The sequence below is a fragment of the Scardinius erythrophthalmus genome, assembly GCF_964197995.2.
Source record: "Scardinius erythrophthalmus genome assembly, chromosome: 23".
Lineage (NCBI taxonomy): Eukaryota > Metazoa > Chordata > Actinopteri > Cypriniformes > Leuciscidae > Scardinius > Scardinius erythrophthalmus.
The window spans coordinates 2,966,171-2,992,645 of NC_138243.1; the positions used below are offsets into that span (position 1 = coordinate 2,966,171).

A 26,475-nucleotide genomic window follows, 5' to 3' on the forward strand; every position below is an offset into this window, starting at 1 on the left:
ATTAGTTCGTTGGCAAAATATAACGCTAGAGACCTTTATGTTAGGCTATACATTTTACATCTCATGTGTATTGGGAAAAGGGAGAAGAGGGAGAAGAGCGAGTTCGGCAAAAGGCGGATTCGAACTCGAGTCGAACGCGTCAAAAGCTACTTAGTTTCAAGCACCTCACGCACGCCCAACGACCCGTGCAACTGTAGCTATTTAGTTGTGGATGCCTTTTTTGCTAAAAAGACAGGCACTTAGTGCAAATTATACGCGCCATTATCGGAAATGTAAAAGAAAAAAAAGTTTATTGGCACTTTTTGGTCATTTCATGACTTTCAAATTGACATCAACTACGATGCTGTTGCATCATGCTTGTAGTTTCTTTTGCGCTTTATTTATAAATTATAATAAAGTGACATAAAGCGCTCTGCCGCATTTTTTACAGTCTATGCTCACAACACGCTCTCAAGCCCCGTTCACTGATCTACCTTCTCGCAGCGACATAAATTGCAAACACACATATGACGCGGTTTAAACGGCTAATTAATCATTCAGAGAGCTTGAAATTTTATTTTTGAATATAAAAAAATGACCGAGGTCCGGACCTCGGTGACCTCATAGCTGGCTACGGCCATGAGTAAAATAACTAGCTTCCGGCCAAACAAACATACAGATTTGACTTAAGTCACTTACGTGAGTAATGCGACGTACTGCTGATATTTACGCTACGCCATGACGCGCTTTGCTACTTCTGACATCACAAGTTGCATAAGTTGCGCTTCAGGCATAAGTAGAGACTACGTATGGCCATTTGGCCGGAGGCTAGAATTCTACTTTGTAACGTGTTAAATATGAATATCTTACACAAACGTAACACATGTATCCTTCGCTGCCTTAAATCACCCACAATCCTTTGCACACATTCCAATTCACAAAAATAAAATGAGGGAAAACGAATCAGTGCTGAGCTCATCTGAGTTATATTATAAAATGTAAGACCAAAATAATGTTTTCGGGCATGAAATCATAGATGTTATCATTTGTTTTGCTGTAAATTACAGTTTTTCTCAATTGTTTACACACATTTCATGGTACTTGAGACACAATGACCACAACATGTAACTCATTCGCCAACTCCCTGAGCCAATCCTGCTAAACTACAAGCACAATTCCTGCTTTACACTCAAATTGCAGTTCTAAAACACACTTTTTTCAAAACACTACACACAATTCTCTGCTTTTGGCACAATTTTCATGCAGAAAATCTTTTGTTTTCACAAGGAACACACTGCCATTCAAATATGCACACTGACTCTTCACATGGGCAAACACCCGTCACACAGTTTTACAATTAGCAATCAGAGCTTTAGCATGAAAGGGCAACAGGTGAGCTCTTCAATGGGGCAATTGATGCCAACATTGGATTTTTTTTTTATTACTGTAACTGTATACAGTAAATTATTCTGTTGTTTTGTATGTAGACCACTGTATGTCCAACTTTGTGTTGGTTGGGATGTACACTGTGTACATTGTTTTTGTGGGAAAAATAAAATATATTCGTTACCGTGTATTTGTGTGTTCTGAGTATAAAAACAATATTCTCAGATATTTTACAACACACTTATGTATGTACTGTCTGTAGAAAGTGTAACACTGAACAAAAAAAGGCCTAAATCATTATGATGAATGGAGAAGAAGTGTTTTCCTCATCATAGTGTTTTACATTAAGCACATCAGTGTTCAACTGGTTCTTATAAATGTCTATTCATTTGATGGTTTGTGTGTGTCATTTGAAAACAAAATACCATTTTGAGAAGAAATAACACTGTTTTGAATGTAAAGTTTCATTTTGCAGGAGAATTGAGGGGTTTTGCCCATTGTGTGTGTGTTTTTGGATTTGTGTGTAGAGTTCTGAGAATATGAGGCATGCTTTCAGAAAATGTGTGTAAACAATCGAGAAAAACTGTAATCACTAACATTAAATTGCCAATAATGTAATAAAATTAAGTTTTAATAGTAGGCTATTTTCGTGCCATGACTGTGTGAGAACATGAAGATGAAAAATGCTCGGGACAGTTGACGGGCCAGTAGTGCATCATCATCACGAAAGTTTAAACACTGACAATTTAAATATTCAAGCGCAAGAAAATGCAAAAGGAAACTCAATTCATTACTCGTGTTCTGTGTGGGGAGTTTAAACATCCCAAGAAGTGAAAGAAAGCATCCCCAGAAAGCCTCAGACAGACAGCCTCAGACAAATACTAAAGTGAGCTCTTTCACATCTTCTTGCGCTTGAAAATTATGGAAAAAGATGCCTGTCTCAGCGATTATCGTAGTAAACATAGTCAGTTGTCTTAAATGAATGTAAAGAGTTGTGAAAGAAAATGCATGTGTACAGAATGAATCAGCATATTGCATCCGTGGATTTGGTCTTAAAGTGACAGCAGCCTAATATACCTGATAATTAATACAGCGAAGAGTAAGCAGTGTTATTTTACATAACTTTATTCAATTTCTGTACCTGAAAAAGTTAGTTTTAGGTCCTGCTGCCATCTGTTGGTCAGACAAAAACATGTAGGAATTACAGCTTTAGAAAACAAATCCTATAACCACATACATCCAGCAGAGGACCATAAACATCCATTTATTTTTCCATTTAGAAAAATAATACACACCTGAGGTGGTAATGTGGAAGTGAAGCAGAGTGGCCATTACACCTCAGGTGTGTATTATTTTTTATAATAATTCAATGGCCTGGAGTCAATTATTCCGCTTATACTGCGGTTACCACACCTCAAAACATTGTTCAGATGATGTATTTCGAGACATTTGTCAGGTTTTTGACCTTAAAATGCTCTTGTGTGTAGGACTACTTTCTCACGCATCTAATCAAAATGTAATTTTAGAGTTAACGGAGACTAATGCAGTTATTAATGCAATTAAAGAGAGAGAGCAGCCTGGGCAAAATGTATAAAAAGCGCTTAAAACATTCCAAACCTTTTTATTTATACAACTTCTATATTAAAATTTGTATTTTTTCACTTCTATGTCCATATTAATCAAACTATATATGTATATATATATTTTTTTTTCAGTAACCCACTCACCCACAATTTGGGATAATGTACAGTTTTGCCTACTCTATACAGTAACATACAGTATACAGTTATATATAGTAAAAAAAAGAAAAAAAAAAAAGAAGAAGATTTTTCCCCTTTTGAATGGATGGTAATGAAACTGAAAGACTGAAGCTTCAGTGTTCAGTTTCATCTAATTGCTTTGATCGTATTTGATTTTTTGGATTCAGAATACATTTCTTTACACTATTAATGTAGAAACGTAGCAAATCTTATTCAGTTTTGTATTATGTTATTGTTGTGGATTTAAGTGTGGACTTTGAACATCAGTTTTTTTTACAGTTTTTCTCAACTGTTTACACACATTTTCTGAAAGCATGCCTCATATTCTCAGAACTCTACACACAAATCCAAAAACACACACACACAATGGGCAAAACCCCTCAATTCTCCTGCAAAATTAAACTTTACATTCAAAACAATGTTATTTCTTCTCAAAATGGTATTTTGTTTTCAAATGACACACACAAACCATCATATGAATAGACATTTATAAGAACCAGTTGAACACTGATGTTCTTAATGTAAAACACTATGATGAGGAAAACACTTCTTCTCCAGTCATCATAATGATTTAGGCCTTTTTTTGTTCAGTGTTACACTTTCTACAGACAGTACATACATAAGTGTGTTGTAAAATATCTGAGAATATTGTTTTTATACTCAGAACACACAAATACACGGTAACGAATATATTTTATTTTTCCCACAAAAACAATGTACACAGTGTACATCCCAACCAACACAAAGTTGGACATACAGTGGTCTACATACAAAACAACAGAAGAATTGACTGTATACAGTTACAGTAATAAAAAAAAAAATCCAATGTTGGCATCCATTGCTCATTGAAGAGCTCACCTGTTGCCCTTTTATGCTAAAGCTCTGATTGCTAATTGTAAAACTGTGTGACGGGTGTTTGCCCATGTGAAGAGTCAGTGTGCATATTTGAATGTGTTCCTTGAGAAAACAAGAGATTTTCTGCATGAAAATTGTGCCAAAAGCAGAGAATTGTGTGTAGTGTTTTGAAAAAAGTGTGTTTTAGAACTGCAATTTGAGTGTAAAGCAGGAATTGTGCTTGTAGTTTAGCAGGATTGGTTCAGGGGTTGGTGAATGAGTTACATGTTGTGGTCATTGTGTCTCAAGTACCAGAAAATGTGTGTAAACAATCGAGAAAAACTGTAAACAGTATGTAAGCATGCGCAAATTGGCCTGTAGGTTCATTGAGTTTTGGCGGTTGCTGTGTCGAAGAGAGAAAATAATTAATGTAATTTGAAAGATGTAGTCATTTTGTGCCAAAACAATGATAAATGATCCACAGTTTAGCCCACATCGACTGCTGTCGTGCTCAGTGTGTGAAGAGTTTTGAAAAATGAACCTAAGAATTGAGAAATTATTGTAAAAAACAAACTTTAAGCGCTGTGTGTTTCACACTCTGGTCCAGTAGGTGGCGGAAATGCACCTTCTATAATGCCGTCCGCCAAAATATCACCAGAAGAACTGCCCACAGGAAAATGCGCCAATGAGAGCGCACGGCGTCGATGACGCTTACAGTAAATACGGGCTCGTTACTTCCGGCCGAGAGAAATGGCGGGTGACAGAGCCAGAATGGAGGATCTCGAGGATGGAGAGCTAGAGTCTGATCACGAGTCTGATATGCGGGATGCTGCAGAGGAGCGAGTGCAGGTGAAGCCTGTTCATTCTGTACAACACACTCTTGTTGTTCATATCGACTGATGGACTGTATGTTGAGATTTCTGTGCGAATCAGTGATGTGTCTGAACAGTTAGCCGTTTAAACATCAGCTCCGTTAATGTATCATATACACTAACACTGTTGTGCAGTCAAATGAAGCTGTCTAGGCCAGTTGTTTGTAGTTCTGTTCTTCCCCTCACCCTTTTCCAGCTTTGCACATGATATTTCACGTTTGAAGCATTTTTACTTCAATAGTTTGCTAGACCAGGGGTTTCCAACCACGTTCCTGGAGCAATTGCAACAATTTGACACCCATTTCAGATCTTCGAGTCTCTACTAATGAGCTGCTGCTTTGAATCAGTGTGTGTGACTGAGGAGACCTGCAGAATGTGTGTTTTGGGCTCCAGGGATGTGTTTGGTAACCTAGTGTGGAGGCTTCTTGAATGGACCTTGACGCTTGAAAATGTTAAATAGTCCATGAGCCAGGGACCCAAATTTGGTCCATCGGTATCAACGGGGGGGCAAATGCTATCATTGTTTTTTGGCAAGGTATACACCCCTAGTATTAGAAAAATCACGATAGCAGTGCAGCGGTGGTAGCGAAATCACTTTTTTGAGCTCATGAAGTTACTAACCCCCTAAAATAAATTCCGTTTTTGAAATCTGGTGTATATCTGGTTTAGGCTCATGCTAGGGATATTATCAATATTCTATAATATGGTGCTTGGTATCGTTGGAAAGGGGACCTTTTAGGCTTTCATTTAAGCCCAGTACTGAATCTGTCTGACAAACACAGAGGTCACAAGACTTCTTTAAACCAGAAATAACACACATTTTTTCACAATTTCCGCCTAAACTGTATGCTTTCTTTTATCCCTGTGGCATGAAAGAACACCATGGACACAAAACTCAACAACTTCAATACTCAAGGCACTCTGATGACTCAGAAAATGTATAATATACCCATACTATTTATTTGTGAGAGCCTTAAATTAGATTTGTGCAGCCAGCACAAGTCTTCAAAATAGAATAGAGCCAATAGAATGGACAAATAGAATACCCTATTAGTCCAGGGCCAAATGGCCTATTTATTCATGTACAGTTGTAATAAAAAGTAATTGTTTCAATAGTGTAGTCAATGGTGTTGTAAACATAACACTTGTACGTGGTTTAACAAAATGTTTCTATCATGTATTTTGATATTCAGATATGGTGTCAGAAAGTAGCTCATTTTGACAGTTTGACGAGGTTTTGTCAGTTTTGTGAAAAGATTGTTGGTTCAGTTGACTGGTTATAACAACACTACCAACTATGTCATCTTCAAACAACTTCCATTGAGTTCCAGGGGTATTAAATGTAAGTACAAAATACTTTTTCTCTTGTGCTTGTGAATTGGTGGGGAATAGTAGCAGTAGCTAATGTAAGCTTGGTGTTTTTCACACTTAGTATACTTTTAAACTTAAAATAAGAAAGTATACTTTCAGTCTACATTTTATGTACTTCTCAGAAATATACTTAAAATTACACTTCAGTGTAGGCCTACTTGATTTATACTGAGAGAAAAGTCCAGGGCCCGTATTCATAAAGATTCTAAGAATCCTCTCAGAAAACTCTTAAAGGACAAGTTCGGTATTTTACACTTAAAGCCCTGTTTACAGATCGTTTCTGATGAAATAGAACGGTTAAGATTGAAATTTGGACACATGCTGCTGGCCCGAGAATTTTCGGTTTCTATGGTAGCACCCCCCCCACCTCCACAATGGCTGCATAGGTGCACTGGAACAATCCTTCCTAAAACGCATTAAACTTTAGTTTACAAAGACGTGAAACTCACCGAGTGGTCAGGGGTGTTCACTGATATGCTCACACAAAAATCGCTGCAAAAGATGCTTTCCAACAGGTGTTTTACCATTTGTTGTAAAACTGTGGTCCTATTTTTCCAAACGCCTCACACCCATACATTCTTCCGTTGAGAGCTTGAATAATAGACGGCGGCGGAGTAACACCGTACCTCACAACACATCCAATACAAGTCAATGGAGTTGGACAAAAACTACGATAAAACCTGTTGGAAAGCATCTTTTGCTGCGATTTTTGTGTGAGCATATCAGTGAACACCCCTGACCACTCAGTTTCACGTCTTTGTAAACGAAAGTTTAATGCGTTTTAGGAAGGATTGTTCCAGTGCACCTATGCAGCCATTGTGGAGGTGGGGGGGTGCTACCCCAGAAACCGAAAATTTTTAATTTTAAGAAACGATCTGAAAACAGGGCTTTAAGTGTAAAATACCGAACTTGTCCTTTAATTTAGCTTAAAAACTTTTACATAGGAGTCTTAGCTTAAGAGCGATTCGGGGCCGATCTGAGAGCAACTCTGAGCAAGGAAAAGACGAAAACTTTCATCTTAGTGAGGAGGCGGGGCTGACCCCGTTGCTATGTATGACACAATCTTTTGAAGACTGTGATTGGCTGGTTGTCCAAGAAGGAAAAAAAGAGTGAAAATTCATTTCTGGCGCTATGGCATTTCTGCACTGTGTCGGAGATGTTAGCGCGTCTCTAAGATCAGTCACAAACATGATCCCTGCATGATCTAATCTATAGCGTCTTATTGACTCACTGTCATCCATTGTCTGCAACACATTTTTTCTCCCTCTTCGTCTTTCTGCCATGTTCTCCTCTGCTAAAGAAACTCTTCAGCCTCTGAAAAGTCCTCGTCCATACTCCTTACAATTTTGAGTAAACGCCCACATTTCTAAGAATTTTCTTAGAATTTTGTCACTAGGAGCTACTCATTGCATTAAGATTCTTTATGAATACCCAGGTATATTTGGCCTGTACTTGAACTCAATCTTTTGATCCAGATATACTTAAAAGAATAATTAAGAATTCAAAGTATACTTGTCTTGTAGTTGTTAACTCTTTTGATTGAGTAGTCAATTAAATATACTTTTTTTACATAGTTTTTCATATACAGTCTTATGAAACTTACATTGTTTGAAAATATTGATTAGAATATTGATATAAAACAGATATGTTTCTAATTCTGCATATCTGAATTTTTGTGTAGGCTAGTCCACTGGTAGTGTATAGCAATTTACTCTAATTCTACTTTTTTGTTTAAAATGTTGCCTTTCTTTATGAAACTTACTGACATTCAAGTGTTTATTAAAAAAGGATGCATGAAGCTAATAAAATGTTTTTAAAATTAAAGAACAGTTAAAGGTATTTTTCAAGTGCAAAAATAATATATAAATAGTAAACTATAAGTATAATGGTATGTTCACTTAAAGAAAACTTACAAGTATACTTGTAGTATAAACTACGAAACTAGTAGTTTACTGAGAGCACACATCAGTTTGTACTTTCATAAACTAAAAAATGTACTACTTGTATTAAAATAGTAAACTACTAGTATACTTATAAGTTCACTTGTAGGACAGATGCATTACAAATGAGAAAACTAGTTGTGTACTTAGTTTACTACTCTTACAAATACTAAAAATACTAAAAGTGGGCCAATTTAGTCCCAAGCAGTATTGAAATAGTACACAAGTTTACTACAAGTACACATTGATATTAGTATACTTACTACATTAAGTATACTTAAAAAATATACTTGAAAATTACTTAAGTATACTTCATAAAATGAACATGAAGACATGCACTTTTATGATGGATAGATGCACTTTTATGATGATAGATGCACATTTATGATGATAGATGCACATTTATGATGATAGATGCACATTTTGATGATAGATGCACTTTTATGATGAACAGATGCAATTTTATGATGGACAGATGCACTTTTATAATGGATAGATGCACTTTTATGATGGACAGATGCACTTTTATGATGGATAGATGCACTTTTATGATGGATAGATGCACTTTTATGATGGACAGATGCACTTATGATGGACAGATGCACTTTTATAATGGATAGATGCACTTTTATGATGGACAGATGCACTTTTATAATGGATAGATGCACTTTTATGATGGACAGATGCACTTTTATAATGGATAGATGCACTTTTATGATGGACAGATGCACTTTTATAATGGATAGATGCACTTTTATAATGGATAGATGCACTTTTTTGATGGATAAATGCTATTTTATAATGGATAGATGGACTTTTATGATGGATAGATGTACTTTTTTGATGGATAAATGCTATTTTATAATGGATAGATGGACTTTTATAATGGATAGATGGACTTTTATAATGGACAGATGCTCTTTTATAATGGATACATGCACTTTTATAATGGATAGATGCACTTTTTTGATGGATAAATGCTATTTTATAATGGATAGATGGACTTTTATGATGGATAGATGTCCTTTTTTGATGGATAAATGCTATTTTATAATGGATAGATGGACTTTTATAATGGATAGATGCACTTTTATGATGGATAGATGCACTTTTATGATGGATAGATGCACTTTTATGATGGATAGATGCACATTTATGATGGATAGATGCACTTTTATGATGGACAGATGCACTTTTATGATGGACAGATGCACTTTTATGATGGACAGATGCACTTTTATAATGGATAGATGCACTTTTATGATGGACAGATGCACTTTTATAATGGATAGATGCACTTATGATGGACAGATGCACTTTTATAATGGATAGATGCACTTTTTTGATGGATAAATGCTATTTTATAATGGATAGATGGACTTTTATGATGATAGATGTACTTTTTTGATGGATAAATGCTATTTTATAATGGATAGATGCACTTTTATGATGGATAGATGCACTTTTATGATGGATAGATGCACTTTTATGATGGACAGATGCACTTTTATGATGGACAGATGCACTTTTATAATGGATAGATGCACTTTTATGATGGACAGATGCACTTTTATGATGGATAGATGCACTTTTATGATGGATAGATGCACTTTTATGATGGATAGATGCACATTTATAATGGATAGATGCACTTTTATGATGGACAGATGCACTTTTATAATGGATAGATGCACTTTTATGATGGACAGATGCACTTTTATAATGGATAGATGCACTTTTTTGATGGATAAATGCTATTTTATAATGGATAGATGGACTTTTATGATGGATAGATGTACTTTTTTGATGGATAAATGCTATTTTATAATGGATAGATGGACTTATGATGGAAAGATGTACTTTTTTGATGGATAAATGCTATTTTATAATGGATAGATGGACTTTTATGATGGATAGATGCACTTTTATGATGGATAGATGCACATTTATGATGGATGGATGCACTTTTATAATGGATAGATGCACTTTTATGATGGACAGATGCACTTTTATGATGGACAGATGCACTTTTATGATGGATAGATGCACTTTTATGATGGATAGATGCACATTTATAATGGATAGATGCACTTTTATGATGGACAGATGCACTTTTATAATGGATAGATGCACTTTTATGATGGACAGATGCACTTTTTTGATGGATAAATGCACTTTTTTTGATGGATAAATGCACTTTTTTGATGGATAAATGCTATTTTATAATGGATAGATGGACTTTTATGATGGATAGATGTACTTTTTTGATGGATAAATGCTATTTTATAATGGATAGATGGACTTATGATGGATAGATGTACTTTTTTGATGGATAAATGCTATTTTATAATGGATAGATGGACTTTTATGATGGATAGATGCACTTTTATGATGGATAGATGCACATTTATGATGGATAGATGCACTTTTATGATGGACAGATGCACTTTTATAATGGATAGATGCACTTTTTTGATGGATAAATGCTATTTTATAATGGATAGATGGACTTTTATGATGGATAGATGTACTTTTTTGATGGATAAATGCTATTTTATAATGGATAGATGGACTTATGATGGATAGATGTACTTTTTTGATGGATAAATGCTATTTTATAATGGATAGATGGACTTTTATAATGGATAGATGCACTTTTATGATGGATAGATGCACTTTTATGATGGATAGATGCACATTTATGATGGATAGATGCACTTTTATGATGGACAGATGCACTTTTATAATGGATAGATGCACTTTTTTTGATGGATATATGCTATTTATAATGGATAGATGGACTTTTATGATGGATAGATGTACTTTTTTGATGGATAGATGCACTTTTATAATGGACAGATGCTCTTTTATAATGGATACATGCACTTTTATAATGGATAGATGCCCTTTTATGATGGATAGATGCACTTTTATGATGGACAGATGCTCTTTTATAATGGATAGATGCTCTTTTATGATGGATAGATGCTCTTTTATAATGGATAGATGCACTTTTATAATGGATAGATGCACTTTTATAGTGGATAGATGCACTTTTATAATGGATAATGGATAGATGCACTTTTATAATGGATAGACAATAATAGATTTTTACAGCGATTGATTCCTGCCGGTTCCATAATGAGACTGGCGCGGCCAGAGACATTTTGGGCACTGCGGCATATTAAATATATTATAAATAGTTTTTCCGCGTTAGAAATACAATGTGTGGCGAGAGGGCGTGACAAAAGACCGAAATGAGTGACTGTCACGTGACACTTGAGAGCCCTGACTGCACTGTAGCAGTTACTGTTACAGTGTTTAACCTGCAAGCTAGTTAGCCTGCTAGATAGCTAGCCTGCTAAAAACACCAAGCTTACATTAGCTACTGCTACTATTCCCCACCAATTCACAAGCACAAGAGAAAAAGTATTTTGTACTTACATTTAATACCCCTGGAACTCAATGGAAGTTGTTTGAAGATGACATAGTTGGTAGTGTTGTTATAACCAGTCAACTGAACCAACATAGGGTTGCCACCCATCCCGGTTTTCCAGGGATTGTTCTCTTTTTTGAGCGACAGTCCCGGAAAATTTATATTCTTTCCCGGGACACGAATTGTCACGTTTTTTTGTTAAAATGTACTTCTAAAGTAGAATTTCCTGGTTTCAAACCGTTTCCTAATAGGGTATTCTATTTGTCCATTCTATTGGCTCTATTCTATTTTGAAGACTTGTGCTGGCTGCACAAATCTAATTTAAGGCTCTCACAAATAAATAGTATGGGTATATTATACATTTTCTGAGTCATCAGAGTGCCTTGAGTATTGAAGTTGTTGAGTTTTGTGTCCATGGTGTTCTTTCATGCCACAGGGATAAAAGAAAGCATACAGTTTAGGCGGAAATTGTGAAAAAATGTGTGTTATTTCTGGTTTACAGAAGTCTTGTGACCTCTGTGTTTGTCAGACAGATTCAGTACTGGGCTTAAATGAAAGCCTAAAAGGTCCCCTTTCCAACGATACCAAGCACCATATTATAGAATATTGATAATATCCCTAGCATGAGCCTAAACCAGATATACACCAGATTTCAAAAACGGAATTTATTTTAGGGGGTTAGTAACTTCATGAGCTCAAAAAAGTGATTTCGCTACCACCGCTGCACTGCTATCGTGATTTTTCTAATACTAGGGGTGTATACCTTGCCAAAAAACAATGATAGCATTTGCCCCCCCGTTGATACCGATGGACCCCCCTGGCTCATGGACTAAAAGGAGAACTCGGCAACTATAGCGAACTCTAGTCACTTCTTCGCTGATTTTCCTTTTTGTTGTCGCATGTTTTCCCCACGAGCTCCCCCTACAGCTGTGGGGGGGCGTATATTTCACAACACAGCCGTAAAAAACTCACTTGCGGCGGCCTCCTCCCCCTCTACCACTGCTCATGTGCGTTTGTTTTGATCGGAGCAAGCCAGCTGTATCGTGTGGAGCTATGTCTGACCATAGACATCTGTGTCTGACTACCGAGGTGGGTAATCTGGTAATACATCATACATGCGTGTGTGTTTATGTCGAATTGCCGTCAAGCAATTCGTGTTTCGCGCTCGTTCTCGTTTCTCACGAGACTTCCTATTTCTATCTTGCCGGGACGGTAGTCCCCAAGTTGCAAGGTTGGTTTTCCGCCTGGGAACGCTGGGGGGAGCGGGGAAAGTCACCAATATCACCAGAAAAGGTTGTTTAACCATCCAAATGATTTCTAGACAGTTTTATTAAGTTAAAAAAGTTACCAAGTTCTCCTTTAACCCAGGTTCATCTTATTTTATGCTTTCTCTTGCGTTGATTTTTCATACTGAAAAATCATGGCATCTAAAACTTAAGAGGGAATGCATGGACACTTTCCCGCAGTAACACACTCCTCAGCCGGACTGAGTGGCAGACGAGCTGCTGCTGCGTGACTGGAGTTAATGGTGGAAACTGCGAAAACACAAGTAAAACAAACGATTATCAGTTAAACTGAAGGTTGGACTCAATACAGTGTTCCTTACAACTTACCAAAGATCCAGTGATCCATGGATGTTGACATGCAGCCAGGAATCGTGTTTCCTGACATTTATATGTGCCTGATTTCAACGCCATGAAGCACATTTTCCTGTGAATGCTTTATATAAATACAATATAAGTCTAAATCTGGATGATCGCTCAATATCAATGTTTATATATATATATATATATATCTCATCAAATCCTAAACTCCTTTCAGATGTAAACTGCTGCTTATTCAAGGGTTAAACATGGCTATGAGCCGGTGTTATATAAGATGATAACCCATTCAAAATGGACTCCAGTCACATCCGTAATGCATGTTCCTAGTCTTATTGTGATCGGTTGCTCAGTGCATGTTGTTCTAAAGGAAAATTTTAGTCTTTATTATCAAACTTGCTTTGCTTCTGAATCCAATATAAGCTGATGTCATGCAGCCTCTCAGTATGCAATCAGCTAACCTTCTACTGACACCATTCAGCAATCAATTTTTCATGCTCTTTTTGATGTTGACTATATTTGCAGGTCTCTTCTTTTCAGAGCAGAGGACCGTCTTGGAGCGCCGCCTCCGTCACAGGATACCGCAACTGCAAGAACACCGACTCCAGCGACAGCGGTTCCGACTCTGAGGACGAGGCCGTGCGCTGGAGGCAGAAGCGGCTCAAGTGTTCGAGTCTCCCGGCTCCGGTCCAGGCCAGCGCCGCTCGCAGGGTCAACAACATCTGGGGCTCGGTGGTGCAGGAGCAGAGCCAGGAGGCGGTCGCAGCGGAGCTGGGCATCCTGGGCATGGAGGCGGGCGTCAGCATGAGCAGTCGCCAGAGCGAGACCTATAACTACATCCTGGCCCGCAAGATGATGGAGAAGGAGCGTGGAGAGCAGGAGGAGGGATTGAAGAGCATGTTGGATGAGGAGCTGGAGGGGTACATGCAGAGAGGAGGAGCCCCGAGAGAGGAGTGTTTGAAGAGAAAGCGTTCGGCCAAGGAGAGGCTGGGCCCACGGGCTGAGATGGACGTCAAGGGGCGATATGAGATCGTGGAGGATGACCCTGACGAGAAAGTGATTGATGAAATCGCACACAGGTCAGAAAACATGTAGTCAGATGTAGTGATGTCATAGGTACCGACTTCAGTACCAAGTTGGCACTGAAATACACATGGGAGTGTTTGAAAGCAGGCGTCAGTTTGTTTTCTTGAGGGAATTTTCCATGTACGGATACATACTCCAATTAATCAATATCGAATGGAAATGAATCGAATCACAAGCTTGTGAATCGAGATTGAATCGTGAAATTTGTGTGAATACCCCAGCCCTCAAACAGGAGTCATTTGTGTCAATTCAGTTTCACAAATTTTGTGAATCAAGTGATACTTAAAAAAGAATTGTATATTTACACTACTGGTCAAAAGTTTTAGATCGGTAAGATTTTTAATGTTTTGAAAAGAAGTCTCTTCTGCTCACCAAGGCTGCATTTATTTGATAAAAAACAATAAAAAACACAAAACAAACAGTAATATTGTGAAATATTATGACAATTTAAAATGACTGTTTTCTATTTTAATAGATTTTAAAATGTAATTTATTCCTGTGATCAAAGCTGAATTTTCAGCATCATTACTCCAGTCTTCAGTGTCACATGATCCTTCAGAAATCACTCTAATATGATGATTTGATGCTCAAGAAACATTCATTATTATTTTCAATGTTGAATTTTTTTCTCAAAATTGTTTGAATAGAAAGTTCAAAAGAACAGCATTTATTTAAAATAGAATATTTTCTAACATTATAAATGTCTTTACTGTAACTTTTGATCAGTTTAACTCATCCTTGATGAATAAAAGTGTTGATTTATTTTTATTTATTTCCCCCAAAAATAAAATAAAAATTCTTACTGACCCCAAACTTTTGAACGGTAGTGTTTAATGTTACAAAAGCTTTAGATTTCAGATAAATGCTGTTCTTTTGAACTTTCCATTCATCATAGCACAACTGTTTTCAACACTGATAATAATCAGAAATGTGTCTTGATCATCAGATCATCATATTAGAGTGATTTCTGAGGGATCATGTGACTCTGAAGCCTGGAGTAATGATGCTGAAAATTCAGCTTTGATCACAGGAATATATTACACTTTACTGGATATTCACATAGAAAACAGCTGTTTTATATAGTAATAATATTTCACAATATGACTCTTTGTATTTTTAATCAAATAAATGCAGCCTTGGTGAGCAGAAGATACTTATTTTAAAAACATTAAAAATCTTATCGATCTAAAACTTTTGACCGGTAGTGTATATTCAACAAAGGAACAGTGCATTGTGTATAAACCTTTACAAAAATCTAAATTAGATTTTTTTTTTTTTTGAAAAAAACTTTTCTGAACTTTTTCTGAAAGTTGAATGAAAAATGTCCCTGGTCATTATCTTCATATACCTTAACTGTAAACCTTTTTAAATAACCATGCTTTTGTTTGCTCTCTGTTAAAGACTCATGGAGCCAAAGAAGGATCTAATAGAGCGTGTGGTGAGAGTAATCGGGAAAAAGAAAGCCATCGAGCTTCTGTCAGAGACGGCAACAATTGAACAAAATGGAGGTCTCTACACTGTGGTATGTGCAAAACTGTCACGCAAAGTTCATCCAGTTCACTACATAAGATCGGAGTTTGGAACTACTGTTAATTTTGTCAGCTATTTTTTTATTTATTTGGCGTTAGTCCTGTGTCAAAATGTTCTTTTTAGTTTTAACATGTTTAATCAAACTATCCTGTTTTTTGTTTAGTCAAGTTTTAGTTGACTAACTCCCGGTTTCACAGACAGGGCTTAGATTAAGCCAGGATTAGGCCTTAGTTTAATTAGAGCATTTAAGTAGCTTTCATAAATATGCCTTAGAAAAAAAATAAAATTGTCAATCGAGCTGCACGATTAAGCGATTTATCAATCTCGTTTCAAACACACACAATCTTATTCCTAAATGACAATGATTCTGCTATGTCTCTTAAACCTTTGACAAGTAGCTGCGATCACAGCGAAAACTCAGATGTGTGTTTGCACTGCTGCTGATCCAGAGAGAGCAGTTATCATGTACCGTTTAGGAATGAAACCGCTTCACAAACAACCTTTTCAATTACATCTTTATTTCTGTGTAATAATTCACATCTCATAAACACTGGTGACTACGGTAGCATCAAATAGAGTAAAACAAATAAAGACTGTATCATTTACGTTGTTACACTTGTAGGTGAACAAGTGACTTTTAATTAAATTATTTGTTCAAGAGAATCGATCAAAAACGGTGATTCGTCGAGGAATGAAACGAGTCTTGGACTTAGTCACTGAATCATTCATTCAAACCTATTTTTAAAATAATAATTTACTTAAATATTTTGTCAGAACTGCTAGTAAATAGTTTAGTTGTCTATTCAGTATCGTGTGAGAATCGGGATCTCTATTTAAAAATAAAATAAAAAATTCTTAATTTATCCAGAATTGTGCAGCTCTAGTTGCACAAACAAAAGCGAATTTGGTGCATTTCCATCGAGTTGTTCGAGCGTATGATGGTGGTGTTGGTAACCCAGAACCAACAGTAAATAGAACTCTCATCAGAAAAAGCTAATTAGTCACGTAGGTTCAATGTTCGCTACGTCAATTTATTCGGCAAATGCATTTCCATCTCCCATTATTTGCATAAACTCTTTTTTTCACAAGTCAAAAACAAGTCAAGTCGTAAACTCTAGGGACGAGGATCTAAACCGTGAATTTTTTGGGGCGTGGTACTTAAATGATTATTGTTTTCAGATGCCACATTTATCAAGGTCTGATCATTTGTATGATAGGATTGGAAGCATATGAATGTTTCATGAATCACACGTGAACCCTGTCTGTCGTAAGATGATTTCTGCACGTTAGATTGATAAATGAGGCCCACTGTGCTTAAGCTGATAACACACAAACAATTCTAATTTCTCATGTCTCTATTGAACACACCCATTAAACATTCACAGTGCTGGAGGAAAAAGTATTGCTGCATCTCAATTCGCCTACTTATACTATGCCATAAAAATATGTACTCCTTTTCTGAAGAAAGGGTACATACTTTTGAGTGTGTAGAAGAAGAGTAGACAAGCTTTGGGACATACTACTTCGTCATACAATTGCATCTTTAACGTTGCTCTCTGTCACTGGCCTGTCAATCATCTTGCCACAGTTAAAATCCTCTATATTTAATTTAATTTCCTACCATATCGGAGAGAAATGCAGAAGCTTGTTGATCTGCAGTCTTGGGTCTTTCATGCAGAGACTCTCCTCATATTCATGCATAATGATGCATTTAAAAGTTAATAGCCAAACGGATCTTTATAAAAGTCCATATTGTTATTGCAGATGAAATATAACACGGATAACATTCTATTTTTTTTTTTTTTTTTTTTTTTTTAGTCAGCTACTTTGATAAGACACTCAAACATCTCAAGATTCGTTGGCCTCGCAAAAATGATCTCTGAAGACATACGATCAAGAGTAGTTGATCTCCATTAGGCTGGAAAGCAATCTCAAAGTGTTTAGGCATCCATCAGTCAATAGTTAGACAAATTGTTTATAAATGGAGACAGTTTAGACAAACCCCCCATGTCCGCGAGTCTGCCGGACGCAAACCCCCATGTCCGCGAGTCTGCCGGACGCAAACCCCCATGTCCGCGAGTCTGCCGGACGCAAACCCCCATGTTCGTGAGTCTGCCCCCATGTTCGTGAGTCTGCCGGAAGCCTGCCGGACCCAAACCCCCATGTTCGTGAGTCTGCCGGACCCAAACCCCCATGTTCGTGAGTCTGCCGGACCCAAACCCCCATGTTCGTGATTCTGCCAGACGCAAACCCCCATGTTCGTGAGTCTGCCGGAAGCCTGCCGGACGCAAACCCCCATGTTCGTGAGTCTGCCGGACGCAAACCCCCATGTACGTGAGTCTGCCGGAAGCCTGCCGGACGCAAACCCCCGTGTTCGTGAGTCTGCCGGACCCAAACCCCCATGTTACCCCCATGTTCGTGAGTCTGCCGGACCCAAACCACCATGTTCGTGAGTCTGCCAGGCGCAAACCACCATGTTCGTGAGTCTGCCAGGCGCAAACCACCATGTTCGTGGGTCTGCCGGACGCAAACCCCCATGAAACCCCCATGTCCGCGAGTCTGCCGGACGCAAACCCCCATGTTCACGAGTCTGCTGGATGCAAACCCCCATGTTCACGAGTCTGCTGGACGCAAACCCCCATGTTCACGAGTCTGCTGGATGCAAACCCCCATGTTCACGAGTCTGCCGGACGCAAACACCCATGTTCACGAGTCTGCCGGACGCAAACACCCATGTTCATGAGTTGCAAGTCTTTGAACAGGCAGGGTGTCCATGGCAGAACACCACGGAGTAAGCCGCTGCTCACCTGAAGTTTGCCAAAGAGCACCGTGGCAAACCACAATGCTACTGGGAAATATTTAATGGACTGATGAAACAAAAGTTGAATTGTTTAGGAAGAAAACTCGACACTCAGTATGGCGCAAAAACGGCACAGCTTACCTGAATCAAAACATCATCCCAGTGGTGAAGTATGTTGGAGGGAACATCATGATTCGGGCTTGCTCCGCTGCCTCAGGGCCTGGACCACTTGCCATCATCGAGGGGTAAATTAATTTCCAAGTTTACCAAAATATCCTAAGAGGATAATTTCAGGGTGGCTGTCCGCCAGCTGAAGCTTAGTGGAAATGGGGTGATGCAACAGGACAATGGCCCTAAACATCGAAGTAAATCCACCACAGACTGGCTTCAGAAAAAGAAAATGCTCCTTTGGAGTGGCCCAATCTGAGCCCAGACCTTAACCACACAGAGATGATGTGGAACGACCTCGAGAGAGAGGTTCACACCAGGCATCCTACAAACGTATCTGAGCTGAAGCAGTTTGGTAAAGAGGAATGGTCAAAAATTCCAGAGTCTGATCCAGAGCTACCTGAAGTCACTGCTACTAAAGAAGGTTGCAGCAGCATCAACTCCAAGGGTTCACTTACTTTTTCCTCCAGCACTGTGAATGTTTAATGGGTGTGTTCAATAAAAACACAAGAAATTAGAATTGTTTGTGTTATCAGCTTAAGCACATTGTGTTTGTCTGTTGTTGCGACTTGTTTTGGATCCGATCACATTTTTATTGCAAATTACTGCAGAAAACCAGATAATTTCAAGGGTTTTACATACTTTTTCTTGCCACTATAGATTCAAACATGTTGAACCTGTTGAATTTAATCAAAATGATTTTGGGATATTACTCAGTGTTTTGTTGTATTTCCTGCAGGATGGCAGTAGGAGACGGACACCTGGTGGAGTGTATCTGAACTTGCTGAAGAACACACCCAGCATCTCTGATGGGCAGGTGAAGGTTAGTCATCACTCAAGTGTTTGGGTGGACAAATATCAAGCAGCTGTGTTTTCATCAACTCTCAAATATAAAATTAAAATAATTCCAAGAGTGACGGTCCACAATCGCTTGTACTCCAGCCGCAGAGGCCTCAGCTGCACCAGGCCTGCAGTCTCAGAGCCACAGGCAGAGCTTGAGGTTTAGTGCTGTCAGAGCATGAGAGCAGAGAATATTACGGAGCAGGAATATTTCCTTCAGAGCGGAGAGCCATTCTGAAGTCAAGTCATCAAACAAACCACGCTGACGTAGACACCAGGAGAAACAAGTTCTAGAAGGCTATTCAATCCGCAATTCACCAACATTCACCATGAATTTAATGTACCGTATTTTCCGGACTATAGTGACTACAAACAGTCAAAAAATGCGTCATGAAGAGGAAAAAAACATATATAAGTCGCACTGGAGTATAAGTCGCATTTATTTAGAAATTTATTTCACAAAATCCAAGACCAAGAACAGACATTTAATCTGGAAAGGGAAGTTATTTAACTACACAGTAGCACACAGAACAACAGGCTGAGTAGGTGTCCGGTATGTACGCAACACATTAACAGTTATTCAGCTACACAATAGCATAAAGAACATACACTGGGAGGCTGAATAGGCTAAATTAACATAAGCCAGGGAGTCCAACAAGCAAGTTACCAGTAAACAAGTTCTTCAAGCTCCCGCAATCTCATTCCACATCACTGAATCCATTAAATTTTCTTCATATGGTGTCGCGTCTGAATAACTCCGCCAACTAGAGCGCCCTCTCGCGGCTGTAGACGGTAATGTTTTCTCTTGGTTCATCTCAGTCTGAATTAATTTTGATATACAAGTCGCACCTGAATATAAGTCGCAGGACCAGCCAAACTATGAAAAAAAGTGCGACTTATAGTCCGGAAAATACGGTAGTAACTCTAACTGTAACCATGGTATTGTGGCAGAAATAGTGATTTTTTTTTTTTTTTCAATTTTTTTTTTTTTTTCATTATTCAATTCCGGGTTCGTTTCAACAACTTTCAAGTGCTTTACACTTTTCCAGCACTTCAAAGCTCTAAATATTATCCAAATGTTATTTTTTTAATGTGATGAACAAAAACGTTATATGTTCATCCTTCAAAGATTTTCCTCATTTGTAAAACTAAAAGTTTCAAGATGTAGGAAAACTAACCCTTGGTACAGAGCCCCTAAAGGGACCTTTGCAAAACAACAAACCAGACATTCACGTGCACATGAAGTATTTTTTGTGTGTTCTTGCGCGTTACAATTTCCAGTTTTTGCATTCTATAACCCATTTCTTTTGTGTATCACTGCCAATTTTCTATGAAGAAAATGAGATGAGGGATGTAAAGTAAAGTAATAAAGATCTATTTTGCTAAAATTCTGGCTTTCATTTGGGCAGTGTACCTCTAATATCATAGCCTTGTGTCCGCATTAACACATCCTCTGCTCCGGCCGTGGAACAGGCAGATGGCGCAATGCGACTGTGTGCACTTTACTCTTTGCCTCGTCCAAGGTTCCACAAAGACTGATGCAGCAAAAAGTGCTCAATTTCGGCTTTCGTTAGGGCAGTATATTTATAGTGTCCCATATAAAAGTTAAATGGCAATGAAAAACATACTAAAAATTCATATTACACAAAACACCCTTTGTTAAACCACTTTGTCATATTTAATTTATCCTTACAGGTGGCAGAGAAATGCTGATTTTCTTCATTCAAATCTAACAGTGCTTATTTCAAGCAGAGCCACAGACGTAAAGGACTTTAAAGCATCACGTTGTATAAAGTGGAGGCTCACACTTTAAAAACTGACAAAGGAATAAGTTGCAGCCTTATAGTAACTAGACGAACTGCTCTAACAAAATCCAAAATTTGAGCACTTTTTATCGGCCCTATACACAGCTGTATTGCACCAGCCTATATTCATGTTGCAGTTTCACGGCTGCTACAGAGGATGTGCTTTATTAATTCATGAGCATCCATTCCATACTCTCGTTTACTTCATAGTAAAATGGCAGTGACGCACAAATAAAATGGGTTATAGGCTAGTATACATAAACAGGAAATTTTAACACGTGAGCATGTAAAACATTTTTCGTGTGCACGCGAAAGTCTATATATATATTTTTTTTTGCAAAGGTCACTTAAGTACGGAGCCCCTGAGGGGACCTGCGCAAAAAAAAATTATAATACAGACTTTCGCGTGCTCACGTGTTACAATTTCCAGTTTGCGTTATAGCGTCATTAATACAAATGTGGAAATATGGATGGATGTATGTATGTATTACATTGCCAACATGGGGGAAACAAAATATTAACATAAAGTACAAAATATTAAAGGGATAGTTAACAAGAAAGTGAAAATATTCACACTTGTTCCAAACCAGAGGACCTTCTTCTGAGGAACACAAAAGATGTTACGCAGAATATTAGGCATTGGCAGCCTCAGTATCCATTTACAACCATTGTATGAAAAATATGAAAGCAAATGATGACAAAGAAAGCTGATGACTGATAAAACATTTTTGTGTTCACAGAAGAAAGTCTGAAAAAGACAATGTTTTAAATTTATATAAAATATAAAAATATAAATTTTAGATAAAGGTTTGAATTGTTTTATTCAAACTGCAATTAGTAGTGTAATTGAATCAGTGTGTCTTTCGTTCAGTAGTTTTTTATTTAATATTTAAAGTAGAAAATTAGAAAAGAGTTCCTTTTTCGTTTTATAAACAATATTTCTAAAACGTTTTTCGTTCTGAGGTAGAAAATTTAATAAACAGCTTGAATTTTTCGATTTCTAGTCAAGTCAAGTCGCCTTCATTTATATAGCGCTTTTAACAATATGGTTGCAAGCAGCTTTTGCATATAATAGAAAATTACTGTAACAGATTGTTTATAGGCTTTACAACAGCTCTTGGATAAAGTTCTACACGCCCGCATCATGTTGCTTTCTTTTTTTTTTTTTTCAAAGGCATGACATTTTGTAGTCATTTTGAATGTACACAAATAAAAATATACATTTTACTGTTTCGAATGACAGATGAAACAATAAAGTATTAAGTTATTTCCCCAACTGAGGAACAAATCCAAGTGATGGTGCCGGCGAATCGCGCTATTAACAACATCGGTTCACTTCTGGCATTAACTTGACATCACAGCCGGTTCATTATTAAATGATTATTAATTCCTGTTCAGTATTAAACTTTGGGCCGAACGAAAGATGCGCGAACCCAACTTTGCTGTATAGTTTCAGTTTCGATTCAAATAAATTCGTTTAGGCTTGGCGTTTAAAATAGGCTAAAAGTTGTTTGTAATAAAGGGCACAATGGGCTATTTTTATAGACTACTATGTATTTTATTATTATTATTATTATTATTATTATTAATAATAAAAGTGGTTACTTATTTTTCATTTCTTGTTGTTTTCTGATACCATTCATTTAAGGATTTGGCTATGGGGAAGTAAAATATGCATAGCCTATATGTTATTAATAGTGTTTATAATGTTAATGTTGTATTTTATTTACAGGTCTTATATCCTTGAGATATAAATTATAGGCCGATAAATTTTAATAAAAAAGGCCTACATAAAACTCAGAAGAGTATGTATTTTAATATCTCTGATGTTCTCTGTTCTCTGGTTGTTAGACAGTAAGTCTGAATGACAGTTATGCATGAACGTTAGGACTATATAGTCAATTATTACCTTTTTGTATTGTTTAAAATATTTAATTTACAACGAATTATATTGATTTATATCTTAATTTATTATTATTATTATTATTATTATTTTAAACTTACTGGACGAGGGCGACCATGGTAGGCCTACAGTCGTCATTTACCCTGTATTTACAGTATATCTATACAGAAGAAAGCCCTGTCTAGGCTCTTCTGTACGGGATGTGTCGAACCATTCGTTAGTCTGGTTGTTTGATGAGAAAAAGATGAAATGTAGTTGCAATAAATGCGTTAAGAATCCGTACAACTGCAGCAGAGGATGACTATTTTATTCTGCATTGCGGAACTGAGGAAGAGCTGATGACGGAACAGTTTGATCAAGATAAATAGCAATCTTGTGAACTTTACTTCTTTAAAAAAATGTTTCCTTCATCTCAGTAGCAGAAGATTATTACTTGTTTATTTTTTATCAATACGTATACAAATACAAAGTTTATTAAGTATATTCAAAGTTAATACAATTATTTGAATTGTGACTAAAATATGTCTCTAAGTCTTGTCTTTAATACCACATTGCTTGGGATTTTTGCTAAAATATACACTTCAAAAGATGTCAAACAACAACATAAATGATATATACACCATCCATATTTCCACATTTGTATTAATGACGCTATAACGCAAACCAAAAGTTTCTCATGCGCACGCGAAAGTCCTATATATATATATTTTTTTTGCACAGGTCCCCTCAGGGGCTCCGTACTTAAGGGGAAACACACACTTATTTAAAAATAAATGCAGCTCTACAAAAATCAGACGCTGGCGCCATTATGTGTAGAACTTCCTGCCACCGGAGCTACTGCTCTCTAGTGTTAGTCTGGAGCCATGTGATTCAGGTTTTATAGCTGACTATTGAGCTATGGACATTGAATGTCTTTTCTGTCATGTGTAATGTCATGTGACATCTTGTTTACAATTCTTTCCACGGTTGAAATCTGAGACTGATTAAGCGATTACATGAGACATGATATGGATTTTCAGGATGTTGTCCTGGATCTTTCAACATTCCTGCTGTTGTTCATGTTTATGAACACGGGTTCCTACAGCCAGGGTTCCTACCCTGATGGGAAAAATAGGGAAACAAGAAAACCAGCATGGAAGATCTTTGTGTTTCCAGACTATTTCCCCTGTTCTGTGTGTAGTCAGGCGTTCGGCAGCTCTGGCTTAACGTCCGGTCTGAGACTGCTAGAAGCCGCTGTGGTGTGTGTCGACCTGCAAGGCCTGCTGCCTGAATCTGACACTAGCATTTATGTACACATTTAATTCTCTCTTTACATGCAAATCTCAAATATTTTGTTTGCATGTTCCCTTCACACAGGAGATCTTTTATGAGGAGAACCAGAAAGAATACAACAGCAAAAAGGCTGCTAAGAAGCGACGGAAGCAAATTGTTGCAAAGAAGATGAAGCAAGCCATCAACACGCTCAATCTGCAGGAAGATGACGACGTCTCGCGGGAAACCTTCGCGAGTGACACTGAAGAGGCGCTGGGGTCGCTTGAGGAGCCAGCGCTGGGCACGGAGGACGGCCCTGTGGTCTACAACACAAACGACCTGGAGGTGTTCTGATGCTCAGCTGGCCTGCCGTGCTTTAGTGGAGCACTACATGCTTGACTAACTCTAAGGATGAAAGAAAACGTTTGATTAGTCTGAGTGACTGTGGAAGACTGATGTTTTGAATTTGTCCTAATTTTCACAAATAGCACTTAAGTTCCCTACTTGTTAAACTCTTCAGCTTGTTAGAAGACCATCAGAAGCAGCCAAAGGTTGTACAGATTTTCTATCTTGGCTGGTTTATGTTAATAAATTGTAATTTTTTCCTGTCTGAATGTTTTGATACATTATCAAAATAATAGCAGTAAGAAAATGTACTTATTTCAAAGGAACTTGTTTTAGACGTTGAAAAAGCTCTAGATGTTTGATGAAGGTGCACTAGTCATGCAGTACATGTATGATGCTAAAAGTTTTGCTTTGGCAGCATGTCAGTTGTCATATTGGCTCAATTTCTGTGATTAAAATGTCGGTCTTTTTAAAAAGATTTTACTTTCACTGTATCTTATTTAGGTTTAAGGGCAATGATACATTGTACGAAGGTGTGAACATTCTTGAACAGATTTAGCTTTATGCTTCAGTATGTGCTCAAATTAAAAAGTAAACTCTTTATTTTTGTGATCAATGCACTCTGGTAGCTTCTGTGATCAGGTTCACTTTTGCACATGGTATTAGGGATGCACGATGTATCAGCCACCATATCAGTAGCAGACGATATATGTCCATTTTTTATGTTAAAGTTATCGGCCCAATAAGAACATTTGGCCAAATATTAAAGCCGATAAATGATGCATTATTTCCTTCAGCTGAGAGACTTCAGCATGATGGTTTTGAATTACTTGAAATCTGATTGGAATCGCTTTGAAAAGGATATAGCCTAGCCTACATAAAATTATGATTATATTAAGAGCATTATAATTGTGTGCTTTGGACATGGCTTTTAATGGTGAGACTTTTGTTTTTGTAATCAGGCTCTCAAAAATTAAATAAAGATTTGGATTTATCAGCCAATATATTGGTTATTGGCTTTCAAATATAAAGAATTAGTATAGGCCAACATTTTAATATCGGTGCATCCCTACATGGTATAATATACAGAAATATTTTTGCTGGGTTCTCATAAAAGTGCTTCATTTGTGACACGTTTGCCTGATAACGCTTCTCTGTCTGGCGATGGACGAGACTGGGTTTGGCGTTTGCCAGGAGAACGGTACTTGCCTGACTGCATTGTGCCAAGTGTAAAGTTGGGTGGAGGGGGGGTTATGGTGTGGGGTTGTTTCTCAGGGTTGGCCCCTTAGTTCCAGTGAAAGGAACCCTTAATGCTTCAGCATACCAAGACATCTTGGACAATTTCATACTCCCAGCTTTGTGGGAACAGTTTGGGGATGTTCCTGTTCCAGCATGGTTGCGCACCCGTGCCAAATAGTCCAGTCATTTTAAGCCAAAATGGGGGTCAACCTTGAACAAACTGCAACAGAAGCAAACTCAACTGATTTTGTATCCTCAATATGTCCTGAGTAAGGAAAAAAAAAGTCCCAAAGAATCCCATGCCTCTATGTATTAAAGCTCATGGGTAG

The 26,475-nt window shown here is 37.5% G+C and overlaps 1 protein-coding gene across 1 annotated transcript; it reads left to right on the forward strand.

The window, feature by feature from the left end:
- Window positions 1-4,662: 4,662 nt before the first annotated feature.
- On the forward strand, window positions 4,663-25,385 carry phax (phosphorylated adaptor for RNA export). Its single transcript, XM_081353974.1, has 5 exons — window positions 4,663-4,808; window positions 13,705-14,258; window positions 15,667-15,787; window positions 19,503-19,586; window positions 24,668-25,385. The coding sequence occupies exons 1-5, from the start codon at window positions 4,710-4,712 to the stop codon at window positions 24,914-24,916; spliced, it is 1,107 nt and encodes a 368-aa protein (XP_081210100.1). The 5' UTR covers window positions 4,663-4,709; the 3' UTR covers window positions 24,917-25,385.
- Window positions 25,386-26,475: the final 1,090 nt, after the last annotated feature.